The sequence below is a fragment of the Chrysemys picta genome, chromosome 3 (assembly GCF_011386835.1).
Source record: "Chrysemys picta bellii isolate R12L10 chromosome 3, ASM1138683v2, whole genome shotgun sequence".
In the NCBI taxonomy this organism is placed as follows: Eukaryota; Metazoa; Chordata; order Testudines; family Emydidae; genus Chrysemys; species Chrysemys picta.
Genome location: NC_088793.1, coordinates 170,511,638 through 170,531,404, shown reverse-complemented (window position 1 = coordinate 170,531,404; position 19,767 = coordinate 170,511,638). Strand labels below are relative to the sequence as shown.

Here is a 19,767-nt window from a genome sequence, read left to right as displayed (position 1 = left end):
GGGGTGTGGCCACAGGGGTACTTTGTCTTTAGCAAATTGTGTGTAATGGCTCCACCATAAAAGCTGCAACTCCCTCACTCTCCTTGCAGATGTTATAGCAACACCTTTCTGTCTTGTGTCAAAGACAGTATTATTGTTCCACAAAGGCTCTTTTACCAGCCGGTGGAGACAAGTGACTCTTTTCAAGAACCTTACTGCCACCAACTTCCCATAGATGAGCAGTTAAAATGCCATCAGGTGGACTCTCAGTGAACTAAGAAAAAAGACCAGGAGACTGAAGTTGTAACAAATACTCCAGGACGTCCTGGAAACAAGCCAGCTTTGGATGAAGTCCCCAGGCTAACGCCCATATCAAAAAGCCCAGTAGTTCTGTCACATGGCCAGAAGGTACCAAAGGTACAATGGAGGATGAGGTGGTAGAAGCCATGGCAGCAGCAAACTCTTGTACCAGTGGAGAGTCCGGGTCTGAGAGGCAAAATAGGTCTCATGCTGCCTGGTATGCCACTGGTGCGAAGACAGTTGGCACTAGTGGCAATTTCATCAGTCCTGGACTCAATGGACACCCCATGGCTGGAACTGGAGCTGACCGTATGGGCTCTGGCTGATCTCAGAGTGGTATCGGGGAGCAGTGGAAGGACCTGCTCCATCCTGCATGTCAGAGGGAGCACGGTGCCAGGCAGCACTCCTCTTAGGAGACGAGGATAAGTCTCCCCAAGTCCTGGAATGGTCCTGATTCATTGTGTGGGCCCTCTTCCCAGGGAAGGGGGAATGACCCCTCTTCCTCTTGAGGGAAATGGCAGAGCCCAAGCATAGAGTGGCATCATTTGACAGAGCTGAAGACAACCGCTGATCAGACAAGGGCCTTGGGGCTGAAGTGGGCTTCATGGCCTGCTCTACTAGGTGCTGCTTCAGCCACCAGTCTCTTGCCACCTGACTCCTCTTAGCGAATAATGCAGATGGAACACTGCTCTTTAGTATGTCCCTCACCAAGGCACAACAAGCACCTCATGTGGGGATCACTATTGGGATGGTCCCTCCACACACGACAGACAATGCTTGAACCCTGGTGAGGGCATCACACAGCAGCCAACTGCTCTAGCTAACTCTAAACTTAACCTAAGGTATTACTAACTACTATATACAAGACAATTCTCTCAGGAACTGAGGCTCAAAGCTTGAGGTGAGAAACACCACACAGATCATCTATTCCAGCCATGGGAGGTGAAAAGGAACTCAGGGAATTGGGGTGGCACCACCCTTATATGGCCAGGGGACGGTCTATGGTCACAGGGCACGAGCGCTGCCTCTACGGGTACTGTTAGGCAAAGTAATCTGGTTCCGGTGCACTAGGCATGCACACGCCTATGCAGGAAGGAAGCAGAATACATGGCTGCATCTACTCAAAGAAGAATTAGGATATACCAAATTTAAGGATCAGTCTTTTACTCATAATATTTTGCTTTTGTACTCTGTGGGTCTGTAAATGGTGGATGACTATTCAGCACTGAGGGACAAATTCAAACTAGGTTTAGAGAGATACAATGCCATGAAGTTCACTGGAATTTCACTTGTTTACACCAGGTTAGAATTTCATCCCTAGATAGTAATAGTTCCCTATTTTAAAATGTTATAATAGGAATAATAGTTAGAGATCTCCAAATTGATTCTCCTGATCCTAGACAGATACTGTTTTATGTACAGTTATATATTATCAGTGCACTGTTATTGTATGCATGAAAGCTGGTCTTTATCATCAGACTGATAGCATTTTTATGAAATAATGCAACTCATTAACTACATTATCTAATAATGTTGCTCAAAGACATGCCAAGGAGATTTATAAAAGGGCAGGGATACTATATCAGTAGAAAAGAAACAAATGCTGAACTTCCAACACCTCCAAGAAGGACATTCTTTGTATAAACACAAGATAGCTTTTGCATCAGATGGATAGCTTCTGAGTTGAAAGAAAAAATAATGAGGCATGTCTAAAAAGCAACTGACACTATAGGCAATGGGCTTCATCTGTTAATAATTTCTTGTTACAAATCATATTTACGTTTAAAACCAGTGAAAGATACTGACTGTCAAAAATAAAAAGGATATTGTCACTATTGTTAATCTATAGAGATGGATCCAACACTAAAAAAGTTAAACATTGCTACCAAAAGGTAGAGTCTATAATTATACACAGCTGTATAAGAACTTACAGTGCACTTTCCATATCTGCTATACTTCCGTCCATTTTCTGTCACTATGTAGAGGTAAATGAAGTTGTCATGGGATCCTACTGCAAGTAACGTGCCATCTACAATTGAAGTTTAAAAGATAATAATGTTAACATACTGTTTTCTGAACTGGAATGAGTTCATATTTAATACCAATGCATTATCATCAATCATACAATTGTGAATAAGCTAGAACCCAAGGGCATGTAACTAACTATTACATAAGAACATAAGAAAGGCCGTACCATGTCAGACCAAAGGTCCATCTAGCCCAGTATCCTGTCTACCGACAGTGGCCAATGCCAGGTGCCCCAGAGGGAGTGAACCTAACAGGCAATGATCAAGTGATCTCTCTCCTGCCATCCATCTCCACCCTCTGACAGACAGAGGCTAGGGACACCATTCCTTACCCGTCCTGGCTAATAGCCATTAATCGACTTAACCACCATGAATTTATCCAGTTCTCTTTTAAACTCTGTTATAGTCCTAGCCTTCACAACCTCCTCAGGTAAGGAGTTCCACAAGTTGACTGTGCGCTGCGTAAAGAAGAACTTCCTTTTATTTGTTTTAAACCTGCTGCCTATTAATTTCATTTGATGGCCCCTAGTTCTTGTATTATGGGAATAAGTAAATAACTTTTCCTTATCCACTTTCTGCACATCACTCATGATTTTATATACCTCTATCATCCCTTAGTCTCCTCTTTTCCAAGCTGAAGAGTCCTAGCCTCTTTAATCTCTCCTCAAACGGGACCCGTTCCGAACCCTTAATCATTTTAGTTGCCCTTTTCTGAGCTTTTTCTAGTGCCAGTATATCTTTTTTGAGATGAGGAGACCACATCTGTACGCAGTATTCGAGATGAGGGCATACCATCGATTTATATAAGGGCAATAATATATTTTCAGTCTTATTCTCTATCACCTTTTTAATGATTCCTAACATCCGGTTTGCTTTTTTGACCGCCTCTGCACACTGCATGGACATTTTCAGAGAACTATCCACGATGACTCCAAGATCTTTTTCCTGACTTGTTGTAGCTAAATTAGCCCCCATCATATTATATGTATAGTTGGGGTTATTTTTTCCAATGTGCATTACTTTACATTTATCCACATTAAATTTCATTTGCCATTTTGTTGCCCAATCACTTAGTTTTGTGAGATCTTTTTGAAGTTCTTCACAGTCTGCTTTGGTCTTAACTATCTTGAGCAGTTTAGTATCATCTGCAAACTTTGCCACCTCACTGTTTACCCCTTTCTCCAGATCATTTATGAATAAGTTGAATAGGATTGGTCTGAGGCCTGACCCTTGGGGACCACCACTAGTTACTCCTCTCCATTCTGAGAATTCACCATTAATTCCTACCCTTTGTTCCCTGTCTTTTAACCAGTTCTCAATCCATGAAAGGACCTTCCCTTTTATCCCATGGCAGTTTAATTTACATAAGAGCCTTTGGTGAGGGACCTTGTCAAAAGCTTTCTGAATATCTAAGTACACTATGTCCACTAAATCCCCCTTGTCCACATGTTTGTTGACCCCTTCAAAGAACCCTAATAGATTAGTAAGACACGATTTCCCTTTACAGAAACCATGTTGACTATTGCTCAACAGTTTATGTTTTTCTATGTGTTGGACAATTTTATTCTTAACTATTGTTTCGACTAATTTGCCTGGGACAGACATTAGACTTACCGGGGAGGGATAGCTCAGAGGTTTGAGCATTGGTCTGCTAAACCCAGGGTTGTGAGCTCAATCCTTGAGGGGGCCACTTAGGGATCTGGGGCAAAATCAGTACTTGGTCCTGCTAGTGAAGGCAGGGGGCTGGACTCAATGACCTTTCAAGGTCCCTTCCAGTTCTAGGAGATAGGATATCTCCATTAAATATAAAATATACTATACTGATTTCCAATTTTCATGGTGGTTGTGATTATGGGGTAAGTGAGTTTGCTTCCCACTATGTCTTGGATAAACAGGGCTACCATTGGACAGGGAACTAGGCTATCTAATGAATCCTCAGGTTTGCACTGGACTTCTGATAACGGCTGACAACGTGCAGCCCCTAAAGTTCTGAGTTTTGTGAGTCACTGGAGATTATCTCCAAAGAACAGTTTATTTTTTTAAAAATGTAAAGTTATTACACATGAATCAATGCTAATCAGAGGCTAATTTCACAACATCTTCAACAAAGTCACCTTAGCACAGTATTTAAACATTACAAGCTGTTTTCTAATAACAATAAAGGTCCATGGTACTATTAACCATTTCACTGCCTGGGAACATGATCAAACTCCTCTGTAGCACCAATGAATGTGAGTGCTCTGAAATGAAATGCTGTTGTTGGTAAATAGGGCAGCAGTAGAGGTAAGTTTTGCCCAATTTACCTGGCACGTTATACAACAGCAAACATGAAACAGGCTTGTCAGACTTCTCTTCCATCCAGTCAGAAGAGAGGATTCAACTACTGCCTGTTTGTCAGACTCTCCTATGATGACCTTGGGTTTTATTCAGTAAGAGGATACCTTTCCACATAATCTTACACAAATAATTAATAGCAAATGGCCTTTAGTTTGAGAGAGACACCTGAATTTAACTATATTGTTTTTGTATTAATACATTTTAAAACTTAAGTGAATAATAATTACAATAAAAAACTGTTTAAGATCTTAAAATATTCGGGCACACTTAAAAAGTTACAAATACATCTTAAAATCAAGCTTTCCTTGCTTCATTTACCTTACCTTTACATTCAGTTTAGAGTTACTGAATTCCCCTGAAAGAAATGATGACATCACAACCACCTATACAATGGGGTGCTGTGTTAGGCAACAGTGATGTTTGCAGAGATAGAACAGCAAATATAAAACTGTGAAATCCAGAGCAGGCAAAATGCAAATGAAGCTGTAATTGTTAATTTACACATATTTTGTTAATGATCTTAAGCAATTTTTTTAAAAGCTCTGCAGTTCCTTATTATTGGAGGGTAATTTGATGAGTGTAACACGTTAATAACTTAACAGCTCCAGAGAAGTACAGGAAAAACACCTATTTTATTTCAGAGTAGCAGCCGTGTTAGTCTGTATCCGCAAAAAGAACAGGAGTACTTGTGGCATCTTAGAGACTAACAAATTTATTAGAGCATAAGCTTTCGTGGACTACAGCCCACTTCTTCGGATGCATATAGAATGGAACATATATTGAGGAGATATATATACACACATACAGAGAGCATGAACAGGTGGGAGTTGTCTTACCTATTTTATTGGAATTAAAACATGCAATTACAATGAAGTGCCCAGAATACACAGGAAATTTGCCTACCTACTGAGTAGCGCATCACTGAAAGCTGTTCATTACCATCAGTGTGTATTGAAACCAGGTCTCTTGTTTCTGCATCCAAAACAAACCACCTGTTAAGAAGAGAGTTCTAGTGAGTGTTACTTCTACTTAAACAAAACAAAACAAAAAAGTAAAAACGAATGATCACTGCATTCTATCGCACTGCTTATTAGCATGCTATCCTTTCAATGTATCGTATTAACTTATTTTAATTAAACATTTTCTCTTTGGTTTCTGGGTTGACAAAGTGATGTATATTCCAGTGACAGATATACAAGCATGCCAAAAGACCACTATATATATTCTTGAATACAGAGTAGTTATTAGCATATCATGTAATGTAGCATATCATGTAATGATACACATGCTGGTGGACATACAATGTAACTACAGCAGGTCCCTGCTAGAGCTCACTATATATTTTAGGTTGCAAAACAGCTTCAATTATAATCTCACATTTTCACATACTTTCTGAAAAATTCACATTTGGGCCTGAAATTTTCCATCCTTGGTCTCTACCTGCAGTTCAGAAAGAATTAGGAGTAATGAATAAATTTGAGAATTTTCATTGCAAACCTGAACTGAATTCAATTAAAAGGATTTCAAAAGAGAAAAAGGCAAAATATCATCACATATATTATTTACTGTAAATAATCTGGTCAGCTCCAGTACTGAGCATGCCCAGTAGAGAAATGTCATTAAATCTACAGCTCCACACTTAAATACGTACACACTGTATGCCAGTGTGAAGCTAGGTAGTTGGTTCAAGGAATTTAGAAGTTTTACTTCAAGATGAATAGGTCTACAGCCAGGAATGTAAATGGCCTGTTAACCAAGGGCTAGACTGTGACTGTAGGCAAGCCCTGAGCAAGGGGTAGTGCATAAATTGCACTACTCTAGTAGTCTCAAGAGGCACTGTGATTGAGAGAGGTATCTCTGAATCACAATTCCTCCCTTACTATCTCCTTGTTCTGCAAGCGTGGTCATTTCCTATTGGTCTATACCAGGTATAGGCCCTGCCCCTTCCAGACCTCACAGGGATGTCTTGGTACTGCAGGCAGCAGCCATGACTTCCACATGCAGCACAAGCGGCAGAGTCAGTTCTAATGGCTGAAGATGGAAACTGCAGGCAGCTTAGGCAATATTCTTGTTACATATATATATATATATATTCTTGTCTATACCATCCAAGTTTCTGATAATATAATTAGAATTAGGAAAACGGTATCCTTTGTTATTAATGTATAGCATAAAACTTTCCCTTGGGCTGCCACTTTGACATGGTGGAGAAGCTTGCTTAAGACCCTAAGAGCGATGCCATCTGTACTCCTGTACTCCTAGTAGGGTCACCCATGGTGGTAAGGTCGAAGGCGATGTACCAAAGTGCAACCCAAACCAACACAACCCCGCATAAGACTTCAATGGCAGAATAGGCTGATGAAGCAGGATCACCTCTCAATGGCTGCAAAGGCGGACGAAGGCTGCAATGGAGTAGAAACCCCCGGTTGTCTTGGACTTCCTTGCCACTGAACACAGATGCCTCTTCCACCAAGATGTGTGTAGTAGCTGGCGCACATCAGCTCCCCCACATTAAATATTCACATGCAGGCTTCTTTCACAGGAAGAACTTTTTCCCTCCCCCTCCCCATAAAAATCCTGAGGCGATGGGTGAGTGGCGAAGGGAATAGGTGAAGTGATCACCAGGAGTCCCTAGTCAGAGACCTACATGCAGGCAGTGATCTCAAGATGGTCATCATGTGCCCCTGGACTGGGTAGGGGACCATTTTCAGCAGCAGCGGTCATGACTGAGCAGGCCTTTTTAGGAACCCCTCTGCTCACCTCATACGGAGAAGGGGCTAGAAAAGGTACCCCAAACATGGGCTATCCCACCATACCTGACTGGATAACCGCATCCAGAGGGATCACTCCCAACGTGGTGGAAAAACAAAAGTGTTTCTTACAACTTGGAATGTCCATACCCTACTAGACGAATCAAAAGGTGAAAGACCCAAACGCAGAACAAGCAATTACTGCCCGAGAACTCTCGAGGTACAACATCTACATCGCTGCTCTCAGCAAAACAAGACGTGCAGATGAAGGCCACTTGAGGGAAGAGGGCGATGGTTACATTTTCTTCTGGAAAAGAAAACCAGCAAGCAACAGGCGAATACACGGTGTTGGGTTTGCAATAAAAAATCTTCTAGTCACCCACCTCACTGAGCTCCCCGTTGACATCAATGAGCACCTTTATGACCCTCTGCATCCAATTGGTCAATAAGTCATTTGCCACTATCATCAGTGCATATGCACCAACTCTTGATGCTGAAGAACAGAAAGAATCCTTATACACTGACCTTGATAAAATTTTGTCATTCATTCCAAAGACGGATAAGATAATCCTTTTAGGGGTCTTTAAGGCAAGAGTTGGCCGAGATTCTAATGTATGGAATAGCACTATTGGGAAGGAAGGAGTGGGCAAGACCAATTCCAATGGCATCCTTCTACTCAGCAAATGTGCAGAGCACGACCTTGTGATCACAAATACAATCTTCAGACAAAGCAATAAGTACAAAACAACTTGGCAACATCCCCACTCAAAATAGTGGCACCTCCTAGACTATGTCATTATAAGAACACAGGATCTAAGAGATGTCCAAATCACCCATATCATGAGAGAAGCCGACGACTGCTGAACTGACCACTGCCTGGTGAGGTCAGTCATGTCCATCAGGGTTGCACCGAAACATAGAAAGCAATCCAAATCACACAGATGGCAATACAACATCCAAAGACTTCAATTCTCAGTGCACTAAGAGAACTTCCGAACGTTCCTCAGTGAAAAACTCACCACTTGGAAATGACAACACAAGTGTCAAAGACGCCAGGGAAGCCCTAAAACAGACCATCCATGAGGTTTGCGAGGAATGCATTGGTCTTGCTACCTGCTGCCATCAGGACTGGTTTGACAACAACAACATTGAGATTACAGCCATTTTGGACCAGAAGAGAAAAATTTTCTGTGACTGGCAAAACCAACCACTATCCAGTCAGAAGCAGAGCTCTTTCCATCAGCTCAAAGCTGAAATTCAAAGGAGAATCCAAGAAATCAAAAACAAATGATGGGAGGACAAAACAAAAGAAATCCAAACATTCGCTGACAGACATGATAAGCGGAGCTTTTTTGTGAGACAACGACTCTGTACGGACAAAGCTCAGTGGCCTCACATCTCTGAGATCCGAAGATGGTAGTCCCCTTCTTAAAGATAACAAATCCATCAAAGGAACACTACCAAAAGCTTCTAAATTGAGAATCGATTGTGACGGACGACACCACTGACTTCATCCCTCAGCACCCAATCTGGAAAACTCTTGCCAACCCACCAACACCTGAGGAGGTCTGCAAAGCAATTAAACAAACAAAGCACCAGGTCCTGATGGCATACCAGCTGAAGTACTGAGAGGGGGGAGAGAAACACTAGCTTCACTTGCTGCTCCTCAAAATCTAGCGCACCGAAGAAATCCATGCTGACTTACATAATGCTAACGTTGTCACCATTTTCAAAAGGGAGACAGGACCAACTGTGGCAACTATCAACTCATTGCCCTCCTCTCCATCTCTGGGAAGATTCTTGCTAGAATCTTACTGAATCGGCTGCCTCTTGCAGTAGTAGTATTTCCAGAGTCCCAGTGTGGCTTCAGACCATCACAAGGCACAACTGACATGATTTTCCAGCCAGGCAGATCCAGGAAGAATGTCAAGAACAACATTAGGAGCTGTATGTGGCCTTTATCGATCTGACCAAAGCCTGACTCTGTCAACCACAAGGCTCTGTGGAAAATCATGTCAAAATTTGGCTGCCCAAGCAAATGTATCACCATTGTAAAACTCCTCCACGATCAGATGACTGCCTCCATCCTGTGAGGTGGCTCTACCTCTGAGCCCTTTGTCATCCAAACTGGCGTAAAACAAGGCTGTGTGCTGGCACCCACCCTTTTCTCCATTTTCTAAGCAACTGTGAAAACATTAACCCAAGACCATCTATCACAGGACACTGGCATCCAATATCGGACTGACGGCAACCTCGTCAACCTTTCTCGTATCCATGCCAGAACTAAAGTAATATCAGCAACAATAACAGAACGCCAGTACACAGATGATTGTCCTGTGGTTGCACACTCAAAGGAGGATCTACAAACAGCCTTTAATTGCTTCTCTGAAGCTTACAAAAGCCTATCGCTAACTCTGAACATCGGCAAAACAAAAGTTCTCCACCAGCCAGTCCCTGGTCAATCATCAGACCCAGCAAGGAAGATCTATATTGACAAAGAAGAACTGGAAAATGCAGAATACTTTGCCTATCTTGGCAGCCATCTCTCACAGAGGGTAGAACAGACGTCGAGATTCAGCACAGAATTCATTGTGCCAGCCTTGCCTTTGGCAGACTGTCTCACTCGGTGTTCAACAATCACAACATCAGAACACATACTAGACTTTTAGTTTATAAAGCGGTGGTAATCCCAACTCTCCTCTATGGCTGTGAGACTTGGGTGACCTACAGAAAACACCTGAAAAACCTGGAACGCCAGCACCAGCACTTTCTACGGAAGATCCTCAACATAAAGTAGGAGGGTCATCGCACTAATGTCAGTGTCCTCACAGAGGTCAACATCTTTAGTGTTGAGGCTCTGATTATCCAGCACCAGCTGAGGTGGAGCGGGCACTGTGTGTGCATGCCTAATGTACGCTTACCAAAACAACTACTATACGCCCAACTCACCAAAGGAGAAAGGAAACACGGAGGCCAAAAGTAACATTTTAAAGACTAAAGATAAACATCAAGAGATGTGGCATTAACACCACACACTGGGAGACAGCAGCCCAGAATAGGGATAACTGGCAAAGACTTGTCAGAGAGGGAGCGTCAACATTTGAGGAAAATCGTCTTGGCCTGGTTGCAGAAAAACGCCAGAAAAGAAAGGAAAGACAGCTGTCACACAGCAATCGTGGCCCTACCCTGTCTTCCAGCACCACCTGCAATGTCTGCCAGTGAGCCTGTGACTCAAGAATCGGACTCCTCAGTCACCAAAGGACCCATGAAAAATAAAACCTGTGAAAGAGATCATCCTCAATCTCGCCGACGATAGCATAAAAATATAAGATGTGCCACTTGGTTAAGTTAATTTTGAGATAACTTTCACTTCTGTAATTTTTCTGACATTTGAAGTCAATCTCACAACTATAACATTGCACTAAAGGTAATTTTTTTCATTTAACATAATATACAGTTACATACACATTACATACTGTATAAATAAAATGGAACAAATTTATTCAGAGACATATCTAGTCCATCATTTTCATATTATATATTATAGAAATTAATACAGGGCATTCCAAAAGAAACTTAAAAGAACTTAAAATAAATTCCTGGATCAACAGTACACACAATTAAATTTGATAGAAGAAACATCAATTCTATTTTATTAATCCAGAGTCTGAAACCCAAGTATCTGGAAAATGGCTTAGTCCAAATAGTTTTAAATCAATTTGTCATTAGGGGACCACCTGAAAATAACAAAACAGCTCAATATGCCACAGCCTGTTGAATGCTCTGTATGTAAGATGGATGGAACTGGTGGAAAAATGGCTTAAAAAGTTTTCATTAGACAGCAACAGAAACCACGCTCAAGAATATCACTCTAATATAATGCAAAAAGCCAACTCTGCTTACTTACGAGCTGTACACAGATTTTTCAGGGTAACTTGGTGAATCAGATATTTCAAATTGCTGCTCTGGTACTGAATTTCATTCCCACCCCATTGCCTGCTCTTGCCACAGGATTAACTCAAAATGCTACTTTCCTACACTTGTGTGAGAGCTGAGGTACGGAAAGGGACATTTGTTAACAGGGAGGGAGAAAACTGTGCCCTTGGTCTCCAATGAGAGAGAAAGAGCGACTCCTAATAGTAACTCTGCTATATGATACACACTGATGGAAGGCCACAGGAACATGAGATATACAACGGCAGTCTTCAGTGGGTTGAGAATTAGCATATTTTCATGATAAATAAATACATTAGTCTGAAACACTTTGCACTAGATTCCTTGGGGCTGATTCAACATCACATTACTCCAGTTTTATGCTGGTGTAACTTTACCAAAACCAATGGTGAATCAGGCCTCTTCTTTGTTTCAGTCCAGATGGCTGCTACACCTCTTCCTGTGTGAGCAATAAAATAGAAGAGGAAGGCCTCACTTTACAAGTGTCTCTCCTACAGGACACTTCTAGCATGTGCACTGCAATGAGAAACCTAATCTAATTGTCGGACATAGAAAGAGAAGGTGAGTTCATTTCCTTTTTAATAAAAAGAGGCAGGATGCTGGATCACAGGGCAAGAACTGACTTACAAGAATGAGCCAGAGCAAACCTATTTCTTTACTAAGGGCTGGTCCACACTAACCCCCCAGTTCGAACTAAGATACGCAACTTCAGCTACGTGAATAATGAAGCTGAAGTCGAAGTATCTTAGTTCGAACTACAAGGTACTTACCGCGGGTCCACACGTGGCAGGCAGGCTCCACCGTCGACTCCGTGTACTCCTCTCACCGAGCAGGAGTACCGGTGTCGACGGCGAGCACTTCCGGGATCGATTTATCGCGTCTAGACAAGACGCGATAAATCGATCCCAGAAGATCGATTGCTTACCGCCGAACCCGGAGGTAAGTATAGACGTACCCTAAGGCAGGCAGGCAGGCAACCTCCTTACTAAACTCTCCCAAGTGCTGAGGGACATGCACCAGATTGCTGGCTCTGAATGCTGGTGAATGGTCTTACTGGGTAATATTAGGGGACAGGTGGGTGACAGTGTTTAGGGAGGTGGAGGCTAGATTCAGATGGGCAGTCGTGCTGGGATTTGGGAATTAAAACATCTTTCTAAACAATGGCCCAGGACCAGTTCTTAGTAAAGTTGGTTGATCCTGAAAGCATCTGTATTAGTCCCATCAAAATGTTTTACTACCCTGCCATATCCCAAAACATCAAATCTTGAGGCCTGAGTGCCATCTAGTTAATGTCAATTACTTAAAACTTCAAATACCATAAAAGCCTCATGGCTTTTCTAGACGAACAGCTAGTGTGCGCCGCAAGCCGGGTGTATAAATTTATTTTGTATTAGACTGCAATGCACTAAGTGTCCATGTGGCCCTGCTGCCACACACCATAAGTTCTCTAGTGTGCTTTGATTTACTCCTATTTCGAAGCGGGTTACATCAAATTGCACTACTAGAAACACACATCTACAAAAGCGGTGCACAAAATCTAATTTACTGAAAGTGTAGAGAAAGGAGGCTGCAATGCACATCTTGTGTACCTTTACTACATTCAACTTTATCTGGCACCAGAGATACTCTTATGTAATATGCTGCCTATTTCTCTGGAATCTTTTTCTTCTTCAGAGTGAGGTACAATCATGATGCAAACAGCAGACGAGATTATTAGCACCAAACTGTAATACTAGTCAGTGCAGTATGACAAACTATGAATTTAGGAGGGAAGCGTTGGTCAGACCTAATTTAGTTAGTTCATTGTACTTCCACAAGCTTTAGTCATAGACACACTACCATAGCTCTCCCAGTCTAGCAGTGAATGTACAGTAATTGCCAGTGAGAGAGTCAGTCTCCATGAAATGTGTTTCCATTCTGCCAAATACAGCTGGGTTCTACCTTAGGACTACAAGTTCTCGGAGGGGGTCTCATTTCCAAATGAATGTATGCAGCAAGCAGATGGTAGCCAGCCCTGTAAAGTTCTACTGGGCTGTGAAATGCGAGGACTGTCTGCCAAGTGAACTCTTAGACTTCTGATCTGTAGACCAGATTAAAACAACGGACAAATATTCCTGAGCCATAGACAAAACCGTAGGTCTTTAGCCTTTGCTGATTTTCACCGAGGATTTCTCCCACTTGTTACTGCAGATATCATGCCTAACTTGTTTATGAACTGATGGAAGCACCTTGCACATACTGTGGCATTTTTATTCTCTAGGTCCTGCCCCCAAACACTTGAAATGAATTTCCTTTCTCCAGACACAAGGTTTTTCTCTGTTGGAAAAGAAAAGAACAAAATACCGCTCTTGGAAAAAGAAGATGGAGAACAGCTCCACAGCTAGAGAATTAAAATGAACTCCACCAGGTGGGGCACCCATGGCACAGTACATGATTGCTGGCAATTTACCTCAGTAGACTCACAGGATTACTGGTGAAATTATGAGTCAACAGAAATAAAGTAAGATACAGAGAGAGGGTAGCACAGCTACCCCCCCTCTGCAGCTAACCCTGCCCAGGGAGCCTGCCCTGCCTCCTCCGCTGAGCACGCCGGCGCTGCTCTAATTCTCTTCCCCTCCCAGGCTTGCGGCGCCGATTGGAGGAGACTTAGAGTGCGAGCTGTGTGCTCAGCAGAGGAGGCAGAGTGGAGGTGATCTGGGGCAGGGAGTGGTTCCCCTGTGCGCCCCCCCGTTACTGCGGGCAGCCCTCCCTGCCCCCCCCCCCCCCCCGCCCCAGCTCACCTCCACTCCACCTCCTCGCCTGAGCGGGCTTTTAGGAGCCCTCAACTACTAGGCGCCCTAGGCGGCCGCTTAGTTCACCTAGTGGTTGCACCGGCCCTGGACATTATCTTTTGCTATAATGTTTCCATATTTCCATAAAACTATCTGGTAGATGCAAGATACGCCAATGAATGTCTAGTAATGGGCTATAAAAACTTACGAGTTTTGTCAATGAACTAGCAAAGAGATAAAGCTTCCTGTAGCTAAACACAGGGGCCAGATCCTCAGCTGGTGCAAATCGATGTAGCTTTGTTGACTTCCGTGAAGCTACCCTTATGTAGTTCAGCTGAGGATCTGGATCAGTAGGTCTTCTCTGCCTTTTAGTTTTCTCATGAGGTCCTTGGTAGCTTTCAAAGAGGTCTGGATCCTCTAAAGAAAGCTCTATCCGTTTTGTTCAGCTTTTGAATGGTTAGATCAATGGTGCTCAAAGCGCAGTACATGAATAGCAACATGGCGCTTTATTTCCCCTTGAATAATCATCTTGCCAGCCCAAGAGAATCTATGGAATGGTAGTCTGTACATTACTTGAAAATATATTTTTCAGCAGGATTTCCTATCACCAGGATCTGTACTTTTTCAGCTGTGCAGTTGCAGAAAACTGAGGTACGAATGAAAGTATCAATTTTCTCCAATCTGATGAACAGGATTCTGATTGGACATGAAGAGAGTATTTAAATTAGCAGGTAACAATACATGCAGCAGGTGACATAGAGATAGTCTGAATGGAGAAAAGATGCTGAAATACTGACTGATGGGAAATGAGAAGGGGAAAACCCATTCCAGAAGTCTGACAATATGTCACGGTTGATAACAATGCACCATCTCTGACTGAGGAAGGGAAAAGAAGAAGGAGGAGGAAGAAAGTTCATATTGTTCTTCAGGTATTAGGATTCTAACCATCAATAGGACCAAGTAATGTTATAGTGGACGTGATTTCCTGGAAGACCAGCACCAGGGAAGGGTACTTAAAAAAAAAAACAAAACAAAAAAAACAGTGAACACCAAACTACACAGCTTGACCATCCAATTGGACTCTTGTTCAAAGTTTAAGGTGGACCTCAAGAATGCCTAAGAGTTGCAATGGCTCTAGCTCTCTCTGTCACAAATATTACCAGTACAGTAAGTTTGCTGTGGCTTGTTTTTGTAACTTAGTTCTTGCCCTGTGATCCAGCCCTTCTGCTCTATTAAATAAAGTAAGGAAGAAGTACTTTAAAGTCAATTTAAAGCCATATCAAGAAAGTGGTGATAAAGGTACGAACACATGGAAAAAGTGGAAACCAAGCAAATTGAAGATGAATTATATCTTTGTCAGGAAATTACAGGAGATTTCTTGCCTGATGGAACTCCACTCCACTGCATTCAGTAGGGGTTGGATCAGGATCTTAGAGAAGGTTTCGGAAAGGTTCTGAGTGCCCACAGTTCTCACTGAAGTCAATAGGAGTTGTAAGTGCTCAGTTCCTCTCAGGACCAAGCCCTAAATACTTAAAATTATGCTGAAGTGGCAACAATGAAGTGGACTAAGGCCTGGTCTACACCTAAAACTTAAGTTGACCTAGCTACTTAGCTCAGACCTGTGAAAAATGTCATGCCCTGTGCAATGTAGTTAGGTCGACCTAACCCTCACTGACGATGCAGCTAGGTCAACAGAAGAATTCTTCTGTCAGCCTAGCTACTGCCTTTTGAGGGGGTAGTTTTTCTGCAGTGATGGAAAAACCTTTGTGGTGCTATCATAAGTGTCTACCCGACAGCTGTGCTGCTGTATCAACTGTAGTATAGACATACGCTAAATGAAAAACAGATCATGTTATTTTACCGGTAGGTTGTCTAATCCTGCTCAGACCAGGTCTAAATGACACAGTGGTAAAACCGCTGTTGGATGCAAGAGTCTTTTCTCTGAGCTCAAAAATCCCTAGAGAAGACAAGGCCATATAGTTGCCTTGAGCCACAGAGGGTTTGGATTTGCATCTAGAGCCAAATTTCTCCAGAGCTGAGAAACGTTTGCATCCAGCATTTTGATCGGGACCTCTCTCCTTTAGTGATGCAAGGATATTATGATGAAGCTGAACTGTGACACAGGGCTGGATTACCTTACTGTGCTAACTCTCTGTACTGTTACAATAATGTGCAATGCAGCACTCTTTTCTTTGAATAGGTTCAAAGCACTAAGCCTGCCTCCTTTCCTAGGGATAAAGGCTCTCCCAGTCAATATGAAGGGAGTGTATGTGGCTGGGAGGAGGAGAAGGAAGATGTACTATAATTCACCTGTCTTATGAATTAGTTTAAAGTGACCTGCAAAGGGTAGGAGTGAAAGGAAAAATGTCTTTGCCCTTCTTTGCTTCTTTAGAATATATAAAAAAGTTTTGAAAGGGTTCCCCCCCACACACTCCAAAAAAAGAGGGGGTGGATGATTCTGCTTTTTTATTTTTTTAATTGAAAAAAAAACCTTAGAAATTCAAGTCTTGACTCCTTGAAAGATTCAGCGACTACTGGAGAATGAATGAAATTAGGACATCTCAAGAGAGTGAAAGATGAGCAAATGTGGAAGGAAGAGATTTTTTAGGCAGGCTGTTCAATATTTTTTTCTTTAGTGACCAATTCATTCCCATGTCTAAGTGAAATTAGGGGAAAAGGATGTCTTAGTTTCAACATTTCATCTTTTCAATTAAGGTATGGCAGCTCACAACACTCATCTTCCACACCTCCCAAGAACTGCTTCTCAATGCCAGGAAATATCAGGCTTGACAATTCAAATATTTTAAAGGTAATAAAAAAAATCTGAAAAAACTTAACCTCTCCTCCACCCTAACCACCACCATTCAAGATGGCCAGCTTCACACACAATAAGGAAGGAAAAAAGGGCCTAAAACACAATATTTAAAATTCCTTTACAGGTCACTTTTACACTTCAAGAACATCATCCCTCTTCCTTTCCTTCATCATAACAAAACCAAAATATATTTACCTTCCTGAGTGTGTTCCTATTGCTACCACTGTTCCGCTTGGATGGAAATCAGCACAGTGTCCTGGTTCCTGCAAGAGAAAGGTGTAGTTATATGTTTTAATATCAAATGTTTTAATATTCACAACCTCCCTTACATTTAAGCAATGTTAAAAGGTCTCACATTAGCTAACAAAACAAGGAAAGTGGAGTCAATTCTGAAAGGCCAGGTCTAACTCACAGCACACTTTTGATTATTACGGTATTTATTTGTTATATATTGCCACATGACTTTCAGGCAAACAACAAGACAAAGTTTCTGCCACAAAACTTACAATCACCTGGGTAATATGAAAAGATAAATCAGTATATTATGTACAAATATAGAAAAAAGGGAAAACTCCTAAAGCAGAGCATTCCAAACTCTGAATTTTTTCAAAGTTCTTGTTCGGACTGTGCAAAGATTATTCATGAAAAAAAAATTGGGTTCATGAGCAGAGTCCTGGTTCCCATCACTAAGTAATGTCATTGTATAATGTAGAACAATGCTTATTAAGCTTGTTATTTTTAATGGTCTGATGGAGACTTTTACAAGAATAGAATCTTTTACATAATTCTGTTCTATTCAAGAAAGCTTTGAACTGACTTAAAAAAAAGGACAAGACAAGAAAAATAAAGCTTCAGTTAAACACATCATTCACAGCTTTGCTCATGCAAGTATTATACAAACTCCCACCTTCCCAGTTTCTGTGAGTGTGTGTTTTGGGGGGAGATGTTTCCACACACATGTCCCCAAGTTAAATTTCTTTAGCACTTGACAGTTCACTGTTAAAATTAGCCAAGGTGCTAGATACTACTGAGTTACTTGAACCCATATTTATATTTTCCAGAGGCAGGACACCTTCCAGTTAGCCATTTTAATGCTACAGTTTCCCACATTTTGCCTGTTTGTGGAGGATAAGCTACATATGTTAATTTCTAATGCTTCTGAAATTCATTTTCAGTACGTTCCCTCTGATTGTTATTTTTAAACTCAATGCCATTAGAAGAAAGCTCACGTACATCTAGCAGCCTGGTCCATTCTAGTGTGTGGTCCACAGAGTTCCACATACAAACTTGCCTATCTTGAGCACATGTTAACAACAAATCTTTGAAGGGATGTGTTGCCAGACCCCAGAGTTCATCTGTATGACCCTGAAAAGGAAACACATTATTTAGTTAATATAGTTCCAAGACATACACCAGTAACCCTGCCTCCCGCAAAGTCTCTTGATTTAGGTCTTGAGAGAAAAAACATACCAGAGGAAAAGTTTGAATTTGCCATAAGAAAAATATTGTGCTCACCTGTACCTCTACTTGGAAACCATCATTAAATGTTCCCCGCAAAATAAAGTTTCGTGAAGTGCCAACTAAAAACTGATCTGCTTTTCCTTCTGCTACTGCTCTGATTGTCCCGTATTGATCAGGAACCTAGGAAAACAAATTTCTGTAAAGGCAAATCTTAACACGTACCAATTTTCATCTTTGAAGGACACACTTATTGTAGTGTATCGTGAAACAATAATCAACAGGAGATGCCGTTTCCAATTAAAATGGAATAATCCAACCTATTTGACGTCAGGATATTGACCATAATCAGCAGCTGAGTTCACACAGTCTAATCCGATCACTCACAAACTTAACTGCAGTTCCATTTTATACACCTATGCATTTTCTCACTAGAAATGATTAAAAGGACCTGCCAGCACACAGGTTTGGGAACACAGACACCACAACATTTAATGAAACTATTAATGTCTGCTTTAAGGAACAGCACCAAAAGAAGCCAGGAAGAAGAGATTGTTCATTCCACCCTCTCAAAACCTGAAAGTGTGGGAATGTTAGTGGAGGGGTCATTAGATAGACAAGGTGGGGGAGGTAATATCTTTTATTGGACCAACTTCTGTTGGTGAGAGAGACAAGCTTTCAAGCCACACAGAGCTCTTCGTCAGATCTGGGAAACGTACTCAGAGCTCACAGCTAAATACAGGGTGGAATAGATTGTTTAGCATAACACATATTTCCAGAGTGCATTCAAGGTGAAGTGGCCATTAACATCTCTCTAGCCTGGGGGGAAAAAAGACAAAAAAGTTGGGAAGGGAGGGTAAGTCGGTTATAGATTGGTGAAACAAGCCATACTTCCAGTGTCTCTATTTAGTCCATGATTTTTAGTTTCTAGCAACATTATGAATTTAAGGTCCCAGGCTCATCCTTTGAAAGTGCTGTGCAGGTTTTCTTTGAGGATGAGGACCGAGAGGTCAGATATAGAGTGATCGCTTTGTGAAAAGTGTTCACCCACAGGTGATGTGGTGGCTTTGTCTTCTATCATTTTTCTGTGTGAATTCATTCAAGAGAGCATAGTGATTGTCTGATTTAACCCACATAGTTGCTATTGGGGCAATTAGTGCACTGGATGAGGTACACCACACATGAAAGGTATGTGTAGACCATAGATCTTGAAAGGTGTGTCATGGGGTGGGGGGTCTGATCATCATAGCAATGAAGATAATGTCTATGGGTTTTGCATCTATTGTTCAGACAGTGTCAGGTGCTGCTTTGACTTGGTGTGTGGGGAGCTTGCTTCTGACTATGTGCTGGGAGAGGCGTGGGAGGGAATGTTTGAA

At 41.8% G+C, this 19,767-nt stretch overlaps 1 protein-coding gene across 9 annotated transcripts in view; it reads right to left on the bottom strand.

The window, feature by feature from the left end:
* The window catches only part of EML4 (EMAP like 4), a 258,663-nt gene that overhangs the window by 22,396 nt on the left and 216,500 nt on the right, over nucleotides 1–19,767 (bottom strand). For all 9 annotated transcript variants that reach the window (XM_005301262.4, XM_065589537.1, XM_065589536.1 and 6 more), the window contains 5 exons: nucleotides 18,449–18,574; nucleotides 18,167–18,298; nucleotides 17,129–17,196; nucleotides 5,547–5,635; nucleotides 2,211–2,308 (listed from right to left, as the gene is read on the bottom strand). In XM_005301262.4, coding sequence (XP_005301319.1) covers nucleotides 2,211–2,308; nucleotides 5,547–5,635; nucleotides 17,129–17,196; nucleotides 18,167–18,298; nucleotides 18,449–18,574 — 513 coding nt within the window. The remainder of the gene's footprint in view (nucleotides 1–2,210; nucleotides 2,309–5,546; nucleotides 5,636–17,128; nucleotides 17,197–18,166; nucleotides 18,299–18,448; nucleotides 18,575–19,767) is intronic.